Consider the following 16,726-nt stretch of genomic DNA (forward strand, 5'->3'; position numbering starts at 1 on the left):
GACTCTCGGTTGGGCCTATGTTTTGTGCCCTTCCCAGATCTGAGCAGCTCAGGTAATGAGGTGTTTTGCGCGCGCGATTGCTGCGACTTATTGCCTCCCCGCCGCTCGGTTATCTAGTTGTGCACCGGCACACCTTCTCAGGCAGATGTTGACCGTCCAGACCCCCAAGAAGTTTTAGTTAGCAAAGAAGCCTGCTTACAGTTTTATAGATAATGTCTCTCTGGGGCTGCGATTGTCCCCTTCCAGCTCTGGCTGCCTATCACCGGAGGGGGATGGTCTGCCGCCGGCTATCTCTGTTCAGTCCTTTATTCCGTGCGCGGGCCTGGCGGTGTCATAGGTTAGGGCTGGCTTTTTGCGTGGTAGATATCCCACAGTCTGGTTTGCTAGCCCAAATTATTTCGCTCAGATAGTGCTCGGGGTATTCAGGCCAGATTCTTGCGATGCAGCCCGTGCCGCGCCTCCCTGCCCAGCCCCTGCTTGCTAATGGCGTATGCAGGCATCTGCGCTGCTTCTCCGCTGGGGGAGTTACCGTAGGGCTCTCAATGTGCGGGTTTTAATTATTTATTTTTCCTCCCTGTTATGTTGCCCTCTGTGCTTCCAAGGCTCGGCACAGATTCGGCAGTGAGAAGGTTTCCTGGTGTTTGGAAACTTCTCTCTTTTTAAGACTCCCTTCCCGGGACGGAACTCCGTCCCTCCCTCTTTTGTCCCTTTTTTTTGTCTTTTATATTTTTCCCTATCTCCTTTCGAAGACTTGGGTTGCTTTTCTGGGTGCCTGATGTCCTCTGCTGGCATTCAGAAGTTGTTTTGTGGAATTTACTCGGCATTTAAATGTTCTTTTGATGAATTTGTGGGGGAGAAAGTGTTCTCCCCGTCCTACTCCTCCGCCATCTTAGCTCCTCCTCTCTCCTGCTTTCTTGAGAAAAGACTCACACCTGTGTTGTATTTGTTCATCAGTGATCCATCCACTGTGGAGTCCCTATCTCCTGTACTTTGACTTAGTCACTAACATGGGATTCCAGCTGCCTAATTACTGCAGGAAGATGTCAAGACTGAAGAGACAGATGACTGATCAAACAAGGAGAAGCTGGAAGGGAGTTTAGAGAGAAATGAATACAAATTATTGGTAAAATGAAGCTTTTTTTTTTTTTTTTCCAATGAAGGATCTCAAAACTCTCCCTATTGCTTGTAAGCTGTATCATGCTTCTGAGAAAAAGCCATGATGAAAGAAAAAATGTGGAAGGTTATTTTTCTGTACGTAGGAGCTCTTAAGTATAATTCTATGTTCTTCATTAGTCTGTGAATGCCTAGATTTACTCATCTTTGTGGGCTCAGGTCAGCAGCACAGCTCCTGGAACTTGGAATCGCTCAGAGTGCACTTTTTAATGAATTGAAAAGGACAAGTTCAGAAAGAAAAGTAAAAAGATGGAAAAAAAAAAGGAAAACAGCAGTAATACTAATTTCTGAGTAACAAGTGTTTTAATATATTATAAATTAAAAAAGGAATATTCCTTCTCTGAGCTATGTGATTATTCAGGTGCTTGTGGTAGCTCTCCAATAGAAGACAAGTTCCTTAATGCAGGCCCTCTGCATTTATGGAGTGTTCACTTGCTTATCCATGGGTGTATGAAAAAGGGCAGCTAATTTGTTCACTGGGCACCTTTTCATCATCTAGGGGCAGAAGTTTCACCTGTGTCTAAGATGGTCACTACAGTTACTGCCAGGTCTTGTGGTCTCATATAAATTGTAACGAGTCAAACTACCTGTCACTGTGGAGTGAATATCACATGTGGATGTTGGGACTGGACCTGCAGGTGCCGTGTGCACATGGAGCAGACACCGCATGTGTGCCTGTTGGGGGAGAACGAGGGATATGTTTGTAGATTTAGAGTTTTAGCCCATCCTGACCGCATCATAGAGTAATGCTCTATGACAACATGACTGATTTAATAAATGAATCCTTCTCCTTCTCTCTCAGTGGTCTTGGTCACCCTGAGTATCCATTCTCTGAAGAATATTGACTCTCAACTCTCACTGAGACTCTTCAAGAATTTCTTGCATCACTTTTGTACTTGCTGGAGGTACTTAAATGAAGTGTCTGAACTTTTGAAAGCTTGCCTTTCCTTTTTTAAAAATAAAAAGTTTATGAAACAATAAAGACTTCAAGTAAGACTCTTGTTTCTGATCATTAAAGTAATACCTCCAAATTGTAGAAAATTTGGAAAATAGAAGGGACAAGATAGAAAATAAAGATCAGTTGTGTTTACCCATTTAAAAATACTTACCTTTGGTATATTTACCTTGTGGTTTTCCTAGACAAATATGTGCATTTGTTTACTTACAAAGACAAATCAACTTCAATCGACAGGTTGTATACTTCTTTTGAAACTTAGCATAAGTATCTCGGTAAGCTAAAAGAATGATTTTAAAAAATAAGGTGTTGCATTTTGCTTCCTATAAAGTAGCACATTTTACTCATTTATATAATTTCTTAATTGTCTGCCCATGCTTAGCATTTTGATGAATTCTTACATATTTTGAGTTTGTTCATTGGTCATTCAGCAAAACTTTATTGAATATTCTTCAGAAAGACATTGTTTCATCAACAAATGTCAATGAGTGAAATAAATTCTTGAGCTTTTGGTCTCATGGAGAATGAGTCTGTGAATGGCATCAGGAGAATTTAGCTGTTAGAAATGGGTATGTGTCTGTTGAGATAGTTCTGCATAACATCTTGCATTTCTGTATGTCTATTAGGCAGAGACATCAACACCCTTCATCTCACACAACTTTTCATTTCTACAAAAGAGCCTTGAAAATAGAGACAGTGGTTCCTGCATTTCTCTGGAACAGAAAATGCTTATTCCAGGAAGGAAGAGTGTTCATGGAACATTTAAGGGCCAGAAAGTCTGCTCATGTGTGTGAGTTTAGTGAGGTGGGGAGACAGGGGCTGAAAACAAGTCAGAGAGCCTATGGGGCAGGGGGTCATTGTCACATAGGCTTTTAAAGGACTTTACTGTGAGGGAAATGGAGAAGGATACTTCCAGAACCACTGGTCCTCGGGGCACTCTCTGATAGCTGATGGCCACATTGGCCTGTCCAAATGTCCTGCCTGTCTGAGCTGGCTCTGTACCCTACACTGCCCACTCTGCCCAGCATGGGTGGCCCTCACCCTGGGGGGAGTAAACGGGATCCAGAGGCCCTGAGGGGGCATCTGTGGGCTGGGGGGCACACGGGCTGCCCAGTAAACTGGCCAAGTCCTGAACAATGTCCAGCTGCCTCCTTAGCCTGTTCCAGGGGCATAAGCGGGTGTGTGTCTCAGGAGAGGAGTCAGGTTCCCAGGCCTCCTGTGCGTCCACCTGGGTTCACAATAGCTGTGGGGCTGCGACCTCACGGGGTCGTCCCAGGGCTGCAGTGCCCAGTGTGTGGTGTGCACGGGTCTCTCCAGGGAGGACCTCTGAGTCCCTGTCCCCCCTTCTCATCTGGGGCCCTCTTGTGGGCTCAGTCCTGGTCTGCAGGCTTCTCTTCCTTTCCCACCCAGCTCCATGGGGATGGTTCTTTACAGCCTTGGTGTGGAGGAGTCTTCCTGCTTGTGTTGTGTGTTTTCAAGAGATGGGACCCGCTAATGTGCTTCTGGGGGAGCTGAGCTCAGCGTCCTCTTGCCCACCTGGAGCTCCTCCCCAGGACAGTGTGTGATACTCACTATGCTCTAAGTGTGGCCCCTGTGATTGTTCAGGAAGAGTTGGTGCTGATTTCTTTTCTTCCTTTCATGGATCAGGCTTTTCTGGTAGGGCAGTGGTAAAGAATCTGTCTGACAGTGCAGGAGATACGGGTTGCATGAGAATACCATGGACAGAGAAACCTGTGGGGTCCATGGGGTCACAATAGAGGGGTCTTGACTTAGCGACTAAACAGTAACAAAACAGTTTCATGGCTCATGTTTTTCTCTCTTTTTTCCCTCTCTGTCTCTTTTTTTAGCTTTGTTGTTTCACCTTTCCTTACTGTACGCCTTTTCTCTCTCTCCCTCTGTGTGTTCATGACTGGGTACTTGAACAAGTACAGCACACCCACTGTTTGCATATTTGTACCACATCCAGTTTGTCCTTCACTAGCTGATGTGGTATGTCCCTGTTCTGGGGTCAGCCCAACAGGAATCTAAGGGAAACTCAGGTCATTTCTGAGTCACAACTTACCTGGCCCATGAGTGGCTTTCTGATTCTGGGAAATTTATGATTGTTTTTGAATGCCTTACTATACCCCAAATCCACACCCCAATTCTATCAGGGCTTTACATGGTCTTATGTGTGTCTCTACCCTTAGTCCCTGGCCCTGGCCCCATGCATATCTATTCCCCCTGCAGGTGTAATGAGCCACTCCAGCTGCTCTTCAGTTCAAGCTCAGAGTTAAGTGAAACGGACACCATTTTCCTGGCAAACTCCAAGTAGTGGAGAATATTGCACATAAGGATTTCTGCAATGAGTCTGCTTTGAGGGAGGCAGCGGGGTGCTGCACCACCACCCTTTACAGATCAAGATGGCCCTGCTCAAGTCAGGGGAGAGGTGAGTGTGAATAAAAACATACAGAAATATCCTTCCAGTCTTTTGGCTCTTCCCTAGTTGTACGTTCACTTTGTTGCTGTAGATGTTTTTTTGACTGGTTCCCAGAACTCCTACGACATTTTCCAACTGCTTTCTTTTTCCATACTTCCCTTTGCAAGGGAGACTTCACTCCTCCTAGCTCACTATTTTGCTGACATCACTCTATGTGTTAAAATGAATTTTCCTTCACAACATTTGCTTGTACCAGTGCATCATCGTTTCCCTTACTCTTCCTAAATTTGTTGCAATTTCAGTTGTTTATCGGTTTTTCTTTTATGAATAATGTTTAGCATGATAACAAACTGTGTAAAATATGTATTGGTTACATTATAAGAGTACCCTAAAAAGTTGTGTAACTTAGTTCAAGGTATAAACACTCAAGAGTCTGTTTGAACCTGCACATGGTATCCAAAAACTGTTAATAATTGACATCAATAAACACTTGGCCAAAATGCCTGGTTTTGGTATCCTTTTCAGAATTTCACCCTAGTCAGGTCTGTAAGGGCTTCTCAGGTGGCCCAGTGGTAAGAAATCGCCTGCCAATGTAAGTGACTCAAGAAACTTGGCTTTGATCCTTGGATCAGGAAGATACTGTAGTGTAGGGAATGGCAACCCACTCTAGTATTCTAGCTGGGAAATTCCATGAACTCTGGAGCCTGGCAGGGTACAGGCCATGGGGTTGTAAAAGAGTGGGACATGACTTACTGACTATACCTTGACCACCATAGGTGTATAAAGCAAAATAATTTTGCTGCTGGAAAATTTAAAAGGCAAATTTGGTTTGTTTCACATTTCGATTCTCTATTAAGAGATTATATTTTGGAAAATGCTTAATAATCAACACTTCTTAATTGTGTGATTAGTGTGCCTTCCTATACTATGAAATACGTGTTTCAATTGATGTTTCATCAAAAGTGGGCTCCATAATTAGAAAAGTGAAATGACTGGTATGTGGAGGTTTCTGTGTAACATTTGGCCAATAATTGTTTGGCACATTTCATGATTATATAACTGAAGTTATTCTGATTAAAAAATAAACTACCAAAGTAATTGGCTTCATTTCTCTTCTTACTCTCTGGGCATTGGTTTAATCCTCTGCTCCTCCAATGTATCTGCTAACATTGGACAGTCAGCTGGGGCGTTAACTTCCTGTTATTTATAGCCTGTGAAGGCAGAAGAAAAGATCAGTCTGCTCATTCAGAGGTGAAACAGGTAATGGATCCCAAAGGCCAGAGAGTGAAGCTTAATGATGGCCACTTCATTCCTGTCCTGGGATTTGGCACCGCTGAAGCTAAAGAGGTGACAGAGGTGGTTTGGGGTTGAGATATAAATAGTAGTGGATGTAACATGAGTGGAAGGGACTTGGGTTGTCAAGCACTGAGCACCTGGCTAGCTCCTCTAGCCACTAACCAGGCTAGAACCATGTCCTGTGAAAAGAGAGAGAGTATCCAGTTTTCACTTTGCATCAGGGTCTGAGGCTGTGCTCACCTGCAGATTACTCTGGGTTTCCCTCCAGTTTCTGTCTCTTTCCCAGCTTGGCACAAGAGGTGAGACTCGGCTGTCAAGATCACTGACTGTCAACTGCTTTGCTTTGAGGGCGATTGCAATGGCTGGTCTCTCTGTGTATTTCATTAGTTACAGAACTCTTACCTCCTTCAAAAATGATGTGACCCAGAGAAGTATTTGAGGTGGAAGTTCCTAAGGATGAGGCGAATAGGAACTAATGGGAGAGAACTGCTTCTCTACTGTGGGGTGCCTTGTAGGTGCCAGGCAAGACACTCCAGTTGTGTTTTGCCTTGTACTTCAGTTGCTCCTTGGAAACTTCTTCTAATGGAAAATATGGTGTCACTTGAGGGGATAAGCTACCATCTTACAGGCCATGTTGTGTAATGCATCCCTTGGGTGTTGTAATGTCTTTTTATTAAAGTGTAGTTTTCAGTGCTTGGACAGAAAAGGGACTAGCAGACAAATCTCTAGACCTGAAGCCAGAAAGTTTGCTGTCCATCTTGTCTTTAGAGAATGTAGTTGTGACAAATTCTGACCCTGAAACTTTGGGTCTCACTTTTATCATTTGGAGAACAGAAGGAAATATTCAGAGGCATTTTGGAAAGAGAAGACAGGACATTTTAGTGCCAAGTAGGGTGCAGGGAGTAAAGTGTCCAGGCTAGTACTAAAGTTTACTGGTCCATTCCTAGTATATCCCTGAATACCCAAGTGTTTAAGAAAGACCAGGACTGAACCCAACAGAGAGCAGTTGCACCAATTATCTACCTCCTTGAAATAGAAAAGATTCTGACACATGAAAAAGAAAAAGAATATTATTCAGCATTTTAAACAAAGTTAATACTGCCATTTGAAATTACACAGGTGAACTGGGAGAAGTTTAGCTAGGTGAAGTAAGCCAGAAATAAAAAGACAAATACTACATGATGTCTTTGTGAAAAGTGAAAGTGAAATCGCTCAGTCGTGTCCGACTCTTTGCGACCCAATGGACTGTAGCCTACCAGGCTCCTCTGTCCGTGGGATTTTCCAGGCAAGAACACTGGAGTGGGTTGCCATTTCCTTCTCCAGGAGATCTTCTTGACCCAGGGATCAAACCTGGGTCTCCTTCATTTTAGGCAGACACTTTACTGTCTGAGCCACCAAGAAGTCTCTTTGTAGGTGGAATCTAAAATAGTGGAACTTATAGAAACAGAGAGTAGAGAAATGAAGACCAAAAGCTGGAGATAAATCTGTGAAAAAATGGAAAGATGTTTGTCAACAGTCTAGACCTTCAGTGATACAATGAATAAGTTGGTGACCTGATGCACAGCACCGTGACTATAGTTATAAATAATGGGTGATACCCTGAGATTTTGTAGAGATTAGATCTGAAGTTTTCTTATAAACCCCCTAAAGTAAGGTAAGTGAAATGAGTGATCTGCTAAATAGCTTGATTTTAGTGATCATCAACAATGAACGCTTATATGAGAACATCACTTTTTATACCTTGAATAGATACAGTTTATATTTGGTGTATTCCATGTAGCTTTACTGGTAGACAGTGGTCTTAGAAGCTTTCACCTTGCTTCTTGATGCTTTTTGTTATTTAGTTTTTCAGTTACTAAGTCATGTCTGACTCTTTGTGATCCTATGGATTACAACAGTCCAGGCTCCCTGTCTCTCACTATCTCCTGTAGTTAATGTCTTTACCATGTACCTTATACCTTTTTTATTTTGCTTCAAGAATCTTATAGTATAAATCACATTCATTACTACAACTTAATGCTGAGTCCTTTGGGTCCACTGAACCTGGACGTGGTCTTGGGGTCCTCTGATGCCTGTGATCGACCATGGATCATTTGGGATGTAAGGGTTACTGGGTGGGTATTTAAAATCTGACCAGGAATGTTCAGGGAAACTGTCATGGGTTCAGCACCAGACCAGAACTAATCAAAGATATGAAGAAAAGTTGATTCTTTGGAAGATCAAAGCTTGCGCTAGCAATCTCTTAATCATGTGGGTATTCAACTTCTACCTTTGTTGCTTATGTAGGTTCCTAAGAGTGAAGCTCTGGAAGTCACCAAATTTGCTATAGAGGTTGGGTTCCGCCATATTGACTGTGCTCATGTGTACCAAAATGAAGAGCACATTGGCCAGGCCATTCGAAGCAAGATTGCAGATGGCACTGTGAAGAGAGAAGACATATTCTACACTTCAAAGGTGCTGCATGTTGTGTGTTGAATGTGTGTACTAGTGAGTGTGCCCAGGTCACTATTATATAATAGGATCATGTTTGGTGAAGAATTGATTGGTGAACTATGCTTCTTAGTATAGTCTTAAGGTATTAGAAATCCCTGGTGTTCAGTGTTTAAGACTTGGCACATTACTATTATGGGCTCCCATTCCATCATGTGTCAGGGAAGTAATATCCCATAAGCCATGCAGTAAGCCCAAAAGAAAATTTCCTAAATTTTTATTAATAAAATTTCTATTTTTTAATATTTTCAGCTTTGGTGCACTTTCCTTCGACCAGAGTTGGTCAGACCAGCCTTGGAAAAGTCACTGAAAAATCTTCACCTGGACTATGTTGATCTCTATATTATTCATTTTCCACTGGCTATGAAGGTTGGATATATGTGTGATCACATCAATTTTAAATCTTGTGTTAGAATGTGCGTCAACTTACATGGATGGTTGAATTAAGATTTTTCTTAGTAGATTGAAGGGATGATTACACCAGAGTAGAATCCCCCAAATAATCATTTGTGATCATCTTTTTACTGAGCTTCTTTAAATCTGTTACATGCCCCCCCCCCAGACAAAGGAGTTAATAATCCAAGACTCTCTGCCAGAAAAACTTGAGGCAGTAGAAACAGGCAAGTTCTGTACACAGTCTTGATTATGACTCCTGAGTGTCTGGGGATTTCATGAACCAAGAGTTTGGTGCAGCTGTGGTGAACATGGGACTGCCTCATATTGAACATGATTAGTTTATCTTGTCTTTCACCCTTTCAAGGTTAGCAGATTTGGTGCTGTTCCCTCTGGGTGTGTCTAAACTTTGTACCTTTATAAGGAGTTGGGAGATATTGTCTAGTCTTGCTTGACTTTATGATGAGCTTTGTAGACTGCACTTAGTCATTAAGAATGGTTTACTTAGAAATCTTGATTTCTAGTTATAGAAATCAACTCAAGCCATCTAATGCAAAATAACTTAGTGGAGTATGTAGGTGGCAAGTCCCAGACACAGAGAGTTTTGAGGATTCTCAGGACTCCTCAGAAATGTCTCTTTTTTCTATCCCTTATAAGGGGATTACTTTATTTTTACTGAACATTTTCCATTGGTGGAAAATATGACCTTGGGGGCATTTCAAAGCTCAGGGTCATAAGCATTTGAGAGCACATCTGGATCTTTCACATTCCATATCATCCTAATGAGAGCCTTGCTGGTTCACATGCCTGTCCTAGGGCATCTAATGCTAGAAGGGTAAAGGAAATTTGATTATCTAGCCCAGGTCTAGTTTACAAGTTTTATTTTGGAAACTATGGCATGTAAGTTACTGCCATTCTCAGATCAGAGATATTTCAAAAGAACCAAGTACAGGGAACAGAAAAAATTAACAAGAAGTCACTGGAAGTCCCTTTTAGGACATAGAAAAATTATTGCAACATATAATAAGTGTAAGAGATTAGAATAAGCCTCCCTCAAAAGACATTGCTTACAACTCCATACACAAATCACTTTGCAAATATTAGTATGTAGAAAGTTGTAAACCTACCTCATAGAGGTTTAATTCTTAGTGCCTGGCAGCCTGGCTAAATGTGGAGAAATTATTTTGTCACATCTCTAATATATCTGCCTCTGTTCCAGCCAGGGGAGGAATTATTGCCAAAAGATGAAAATGGAAAACTGATAGGTGATTCGGTGGATCTCTGTCACACGTGGGAGGTGAGTCCAGGGAGGAGAGAAACAGAGGAGGATCCAGGAGAGGGGGAAACTCCTTCATTTCTGCTACCTGTGAGAATGGGCTGTGGACCATCAGACTCGGCAGTTCATGAATCTAAGGGCTGGGATGCTGGGTTTGTGGCGAGGAAACCATTGCTGAAATGTTCATAGAAAAGAACGGAGGAGGAGAATATGGGACAGTGTAGACAGGCATCTCTTTCCTTCCTTGTGATATGTCTTCTCCAGGGTTTTCTAAGGAGGAGTTGGTAATTCTTCTTCGATCATGACCTTCTTCTCCTTTTTCCTTTCTTAAAATCAATGTAAATTCTTGACATGAGACACTTTTTACAGGTTTTTTTCCCAGCATTTATTCTTGGTCTATCACTCATTTCAAACGACTGTTCACCACCTCTCCCTCCCAGGCCCTGGAGAAGTGTAAGGATGCAGGGCTGGCCAAGTCCATCGGGGTATCCAACTTCAACCACAAGCAGCTGGAGAAGATCCTGAACAAGCCGGGGCTCAAGTACAAGCCAGTCTGCAACCAGGTGAGCAGCTCGGCTCCTCTTCCTCCTGCTCTTCAGAACCTCCTTCTTGCGCTGGAGCCTGATGTCTGTCTGTCCTCCCCTCCTGTTCATCCAACCTTTGTGGGACAGAGGATTCTAGAGAGTAGAGTTGCTGTCTGGATAGTGTGAATAGAAGCCCAAATCTGATGTAGTCAGATTTGATGTATCTATCTGATGTAGTCTGGATGGAAAAGGTAGGGAGGGCATCCTGCTAAATTGTGGGTAGAACCTAGAACTAGAGGTAGGATGTGTTTTCCTGAGATTAAAGGATGACAAGATTGGACGGGAAAGTGCCCTGGAATGAACTTTGTATACGAAGGAAGCCATGAAAACATTGAATGGGAAGTAAATTAATAAAGTAACCAATCAGCTGAAATGGGTGGTGAGGGTTTGTGTGGGGTTCTGATGACTGAATCCTTAGTCTTGGTGTCTCAACATTTATGAGTCTCAACAGGGAGCACAGAACAGAAAAATGTGCTGGAGATGATGAAATTCATCCAGGTTAGAGGGTGAAGTTAAAGGTTCAAGGTGATGCTAACAGAAGATAAAACATTTACCAGGGAATATCTACTCAAATATAGAGTACACCTTTTGATTACTCAACTTGGACTGGTTCTCCCATCCATGGTCTGTCATAAAATTAACTGTATAAACACACTTTTCTCTATTGTTCTCTAGATGTTGATATTTCCATTTTACATTTAATGTTGCAACCTTTCCTTTAGGCACTTAAAACTTTTAATCTGCCTCTGTCATATTAATATTACCTTTTCAAATAATCTGACACTCTTCTCTGTTGACATTCTGCAGGTGGAATGTCACCCTTATCTCAACCAGAGCAAACTGTTGGATTTCTGCAAGTCACATGATATTGTTCTTGTAGCCTATGGTGCTCTGGGATCCCAACGAGTAAAAGAATGGTATTGAATCCTACTGAAGACAACTGGGAGTTTCCTTAAAATTCAATTTTTGATGAGCTATTTAAAAATACAGTACCCAGATAACTCTTATAAGCAAAGGGAAGTGAGGGGACAGATGGAATATTTTCTTCTATCTTCCTATCACCCAGCCATTTTTCTACATTGTATTAGCTTGTAGACTCATCATTAACAGATATCTGCATTAAAATCTATATATAATCCCCTAGTTGAAACCAGAAACACAAGCTTATGTCATGATTTATATAGATATTAACTAATAAAACATTTCTAAAAATAGAAATTCCAAGCCTCACTTACCTTATGTTTAAAATTGGTATAATACTATGCAATTCTCAGGTCTATTATGATAGAAAAAACTAAACTTGAACGATTTTTGTATATATCTAAAGAAGAGTGGTGACAGAATAGATTTCTCTGATTTTGAGAGTACTCAGTGTTTATCACTTAGGACTATTCACTTAGGAAAGTGAAAATTTTAAAAAATCCCTGTTTTTTTCCTTCTGTTCTCTGTTCATGGCCTTGATTACAGAAGAAAAACAACCTCTGAGAATTTAAAAAAAAAAAAAAAATCCACGACTTTAGCACTCCTGGTCTCAGGTCAATAATGCATCCAAATAACCTGCAGAGCTTTGTAAACACAGAATGGGATGTGACACAGTTGAAATGCTGATTTAGTTTGTCTTCAGCTAGCCATGGAATTTTTATGTCTGACAAGATCCCAGGTGATACTGATGATGCTGGTACACTTTGAGAAGCACTGGTATAGAGAGGACCTACTTAATCTGTTTGGGAAAACTACTCACAAACTGCATACTTAGGCTCAGCTCCTCTGGATTTCTGAATTTTCTTCTAGGGTGAACTTGAATCTCCCTGTTCTCTTGGAGGACTCAGTTCTTTGTGCCATTGCCAAAAAGCACAAGCAAACCCCAGCTCTGGTTGTCCTTCGTTACCAGATACAACGTGGGGTTGTTGTTCTGGCCAAGAGTTACAACAAGAAGCGGATCAAAGAGAACATACAGGTGATGAGTGGGGCTCTGGGCTGAGGGCTTCTATGGAATATCCTTCATGAGGGTCATTCTTTGTCTGTCTCTCAAGACTTTCCTTGAGTCAAGATGAATTACCTGTTCTTCCCTATGCATGAATGACTTGTGTATATTCCTGATGGTTTTCTTTTCCTGCTGTGGCAGCAGGAGAGGTGGCCTCCCTGAAGAGGGTTCAGTTCTGTTCAATTAAGTCACCCAGTCATGTCTGACCCTTTATGGCCTATGGATTTCAGCATGCCAGGCTTCCCTGTCCATTACCATATCCTGGAGCTTGCTGAAACTCATGTCAATTAAGTCGGTGATGCCATCCAACCATCTCATCCTTTGTCATCCTCCTTTCCTCTTGCCTTCCATCTTTCCTTTTGATGATTGTAGGGGAGAAAGTGGTCTCCCCATCCTATTCCTCCACCATCTTAGGACTGCCTCGGCCCTTCTCTTCTATTTAACTATTCAGTCCTTTGTACTGTGTTCTTAAAATTGAAAATAAGTGTTCTTTCTCAGAATGGTACATTCATCTTTAAAGATGTCTTGACTGCTCTTGACTGTTCTTTTATTTAAAATTTAGTATCACTTTACTGATTTCCACAAAAGAATATTGTTTAACTCCTTGGATCATGCTGCACTGAAATACTAGATCACTCTGGAGAAATGTATTTCTTTAGAAAATTGAGCTTTTCTTTTCATGACTGTGATGTTAATTTTTAATAATTTGCTGTTCTTTAACATTTTAAACACTTATCATAACTTTCTCCACTAAAGTGTCAGTCGCTTCAGTTGTGTGTGACTCCTTGTGACCCCATGGACTGTAGTCTGTCAGGCTCCTCTGTCCATGCAATGCCCCAGGCAAGAATACTGAAGTTGGTTGCCATTTCCTTCTCCAGGGGATTTTCTCAACACAGAGATCTTCTCCACTAAGGCACTGACATATAGGTTTTGTTAGATTTATTCATAGGTAAGAAGTAAGTTTGAAATCAGATTCCTGATAGGCTTTCAAGGGGGAGCCTCCACCCACGCTGCTTCAGCTGAAAGCTGTCACCCTTAGGGTGTGTTGGGAAGACGAAATCAGTCTAATGTTAGCTCAGGTTCAAGTATCGAGTTAGGAGTGTCCACAGCAGTTTGTTTGGAAAAAGATTTTAGTTTGTTTCCTGTCGCAAGTGATTCACTTAGAAAGATAAGGGATTGATACACAGTAATGTTAGTGAGGTGGACAGAGTAGGAGAAGGTGTGGGAAGGAGAGGTGAGAACTCAGCAAGGGTCCCAGGTTGTTCTACTGGAAGCTGAGGACAGACACGGCTTCCCTGTCCCCTCTGTCTCCAGCCAGCTGGAAAGTCCTCCAGTCCCCAGGGGATGCTGGCTCCCTGAGGGAGAGGTTAATGTGATTGTTTCTTCCTTCCAGGTGTTTGACTTTGAACTGACTCCAGAAGACATGAAAGCAATCGATGGCCTCAACAGAAATAAAAGATATTATGAATTTCTTATGTAAGTGACTGTTTCACAAACACAGTCGTTTTTGTTTTTGTTTTTTTTTGTAGCAGAGAGGTGAGCAGGGGAACTAAGCTTTTTAAAAGCTTAAGTCTAGAAAGACAGTCCTTATTTCCAGAGTAGGAGTGAGCCAGGTACTTCCTGCAGACCTCAGCCCAGAGGTTTCCTTCAGGGCTCCATCCTCGATCAACAGAAATTGATTGGGGACCAGGAGAGCCCATCAGTAAAATTCCCACAGTTGACATTGTGGTGAATAAATTCACTACTTTGTGCCCCGAATCCCTGAGCCTAGTGTACCTCCTCTCAGAGCCCAGGGAGCCAGGAAACACAAAGGGCACAGTGCCTGCAGCCCACTATTCTTTCAGGGACCAGTGAACATGTTTAATTGTTAATTCTTTTTACATAAGGAAACAGAATTAGTTATTATATAAGAATAAAATAAGACAGTTATTATTATTAATAATAACTATATTATTATGAAGCCAGATTTCATAAATGAGTCCATCTCTTTGTCTTCCAGTGGTGTCAGTCACCCTGAGTATCCATTCTCTGAAGAATATTGATCAACTCACTGTGGTTCTTCGATAACTCTTTACTTCTTTGGGGTGGTGAATATTTTTATGCTTGATGAAGAAATTTAAATAAAGTGTCTGAACTTCTGAAACCATGCCTTTCTTTTTAAAAATAAACAGTTTATGAAACAGCATAGACTTTAAAGTAAGAATGCTCTTTCTTTCCTGTCATTGAAATAATATATATATATGACAGAATATTTAGGTAGAAAAGGGAAAGGATAGGAAATAAAGATCAGTCATGTTTACCCATTCGATAATACTTACCTTTTGTGCATTTACCTTGTAATTTTCCTAGGCACATATGTGCATTTTTTTATTTACAAAGACAAATAAACTTCATTCTACAGATTGTATACTTCTTTTGAAACATAGCCTAAGTATCTTGGTAAGCTAAAAATATGATTTAAAAAATCCAGTATTATATTTTGCTTCCTGTATAGCAAGTAGCACATCTTAGTCATTTATGTAATTTCTTATTTGTCTGCCCGTGCTCAGCATTTTGATGAATCCTTACATATTTTGAGTTTATTCAGTGGTCATTCTGAAAAACTTTACTGAACATTCTTTAGAAAGACATTGTCATATCAACAAATGTAAATAAGTGAAATGAGAAATGTCTTGAGTCGTTAGTCTCGTGGAGAATGAGACTGTGAATGAAATCATGAGAATTTAACTGTTAGAAATGGTTAAGTGTCTGTTGAGATAATTCTGCACAATCTCTCCCATTTCTGTACTTCTGTTAGAGGTATTAATTACACTTCATTATACACAACTTTTCATTTGTACAAAACAGCCTTGAAACACAGAGAAAGTGGCTCCTTGCATTTCTCTGGAACAGGAAACACTTATTCCAGGAAGGAAGAGTTTTCATGGAACACTTAAGGGCCAACAAGTCTGCTGATGTGGGTGGAGTTTAGTGAGGTGGGGAGACAGGAGCTAAAGGCAAGTCAGAGAGCTGGTGGGGCAGGGGGTCCTTGTCATACAGGCTTTTAAAGGACTTTACTGTGAGGGAAATGGAGAAGGATATTTCCAGAACACTGCTCCTCAGGCCCCACTCTGATGGCCACCCTGCCCTATCCAGACATCCTGCTGGTCTAAGCTGGATCTGTACCCCCCAACTGCCCACTCTGCCCAGCATGGACGGCCTTGCCCCAGGGGGAGTGAACTGGATCCAGTGGTGCTAAGGGGGCATTTATGGGCCAGGGGGCGCATGGGCTGCCCAGTGAACTGGCCGAGTCCTGGGCAGCATCTGGCCGCCACCTCAACCTGTTCCTGGAGCAGGAGTGGGTGCATGTCTCAGGAGAGGAGTCAGGTTTCCAGGCCTCTTGTGGGTCCCCCTGGGTTCACAGCAGCTGTGGGGCTGAGACCACTCAGGGTTGTGCCAGGGCTGCAGTGCCCAGTGTGTGGTGTGCATGGGTCTCTCCAGGGAAGACCTCTGAGCTCCTGTCCTCCCCTCCTCATCTGGGGCCCTCCCAGGGGCTCAGTCCTGATCTGCTGGCTTCTCTTCCCTTCCCACCCAGCTCCATGGGGATGATTCTTTACAGCCTTGGTGTGGAGGGGGGCTTCCTGCTGGTGTCGTGTGTTATTAGGAGATGTGACCCTGATGTGCTCCTGGGGGAGCCGAGCTCAGTGTCCTCTTGTCCACGTGGAGCTCCTCTCAGGACAGTTGTGACACTCACTGTGAGCTAAATGTGGCTCCTGTGATTGTTCAGGAAGAGTTGGTGCCGATTTCTTTTTTTTTCCTTTCATGGATCAGGCTTCCCAGGTAGGGCAGTGGTAAAGAATTTGCCTGCCAATGCAGTAGATGCGGGTTGGATCTCATCCAGGAAGATCCACTGGAAAAAGAAATGCAGCCAACTCCAGTATTCTTGCCTGCAGAATCCCATGGACAGAAAAGCCTGTGAGGCTACCGTCCATTGGGTTGCAATAGAGGGGTCTGACATAGCGACTAAACAGTAACAAAAACTGTTTCATGGCTCATTTTTTTCTCTCTTTTTTCCTCTCTGTCTTTTTTCTTTTTTTTTAAGCTTTCTTGTTTCACCCTTTCTTTGTTGTACGCCTTCTCTCTGTCTCCTTCTGTGTGTTCATGACTGGGTACTTGG

General features: G+C 42.3%; 1 protein-coding gene and 1 pseudogene across 3 annotated transcripts; both read left to right on the forward strand.

Moving 5' to 3' along the window:
• The window catches only part of LOC133259252 (dihydrodiol dehydrogenase 3-like), a 31,262-nt pseudogene extending 23,056 nt beyond the window's left edge, over nucleotides 1–8,206 (forward strand).
• LOC133259250 (dihydrodiol dehydrogenase 3-like) lies at nucleotides 5,758–14,713 on the forward strand. Of its 3 annotated transcripts, none has more exons than XM_061436494.1 (9): nucleotides 5,758–5,894; nucleotides 8,130–8,297; nucleotides 8,586–8,702; nucleotides 9,946–10,023; nucleotides 10,443–10,565; nucleotides 11,394–11,503; nucleotides 12,378–12,543; nucleotides 13,964–14,046; nucleotides 14,570–14,713. In XM_061436494.1, the coding sequence occupies exons 1-9, from the start codon at nucleotides 5,811–5,813 to the stop codon at nucleotides 14,610–14,612; spliced, it is 972 nt and encodes a 323-aa protein (XP_061292478.1). In that variant the 5' UTR covers nucleotides 5,758–5,810; the 3' UTR covers nucleotides 14,613–14,713. The 3 variants fall into 3 exon arrangements, with proteins under 3 accessions (XP_061292478.1, XP_061292480.1, XP_061292479.1); XM_061436495.1 differs by lacking the exon at nucleotides 5,758–5,894 and adding an exon at nucleotides 7,820–7,957; XM_061436496.1 differs by lacking the exons at nucleotides 11,394–11,503; nucleotides 14,570–14,713 and having other exon boundaries at nucleotides 13,964–14,044.
• Nucleotides 14,714–16,726: the final 2,013 nt, after the last annotated feature.

The sequence above is a fragment of the Bos javanicus genome, chromosome 13 (genome assembly GCF_032452875.1).
Source record: "Bos javanicus breed banteng chromosome 13, ARS-OSU_banteng_1.0, whole genome shotgun sequence".
Taxonomy (NCBI): Eukaryota; Metazoa; Chordata; class Mammalia; order Artiodactyla; family Bovidae; genus Bos; species Bos javanicus.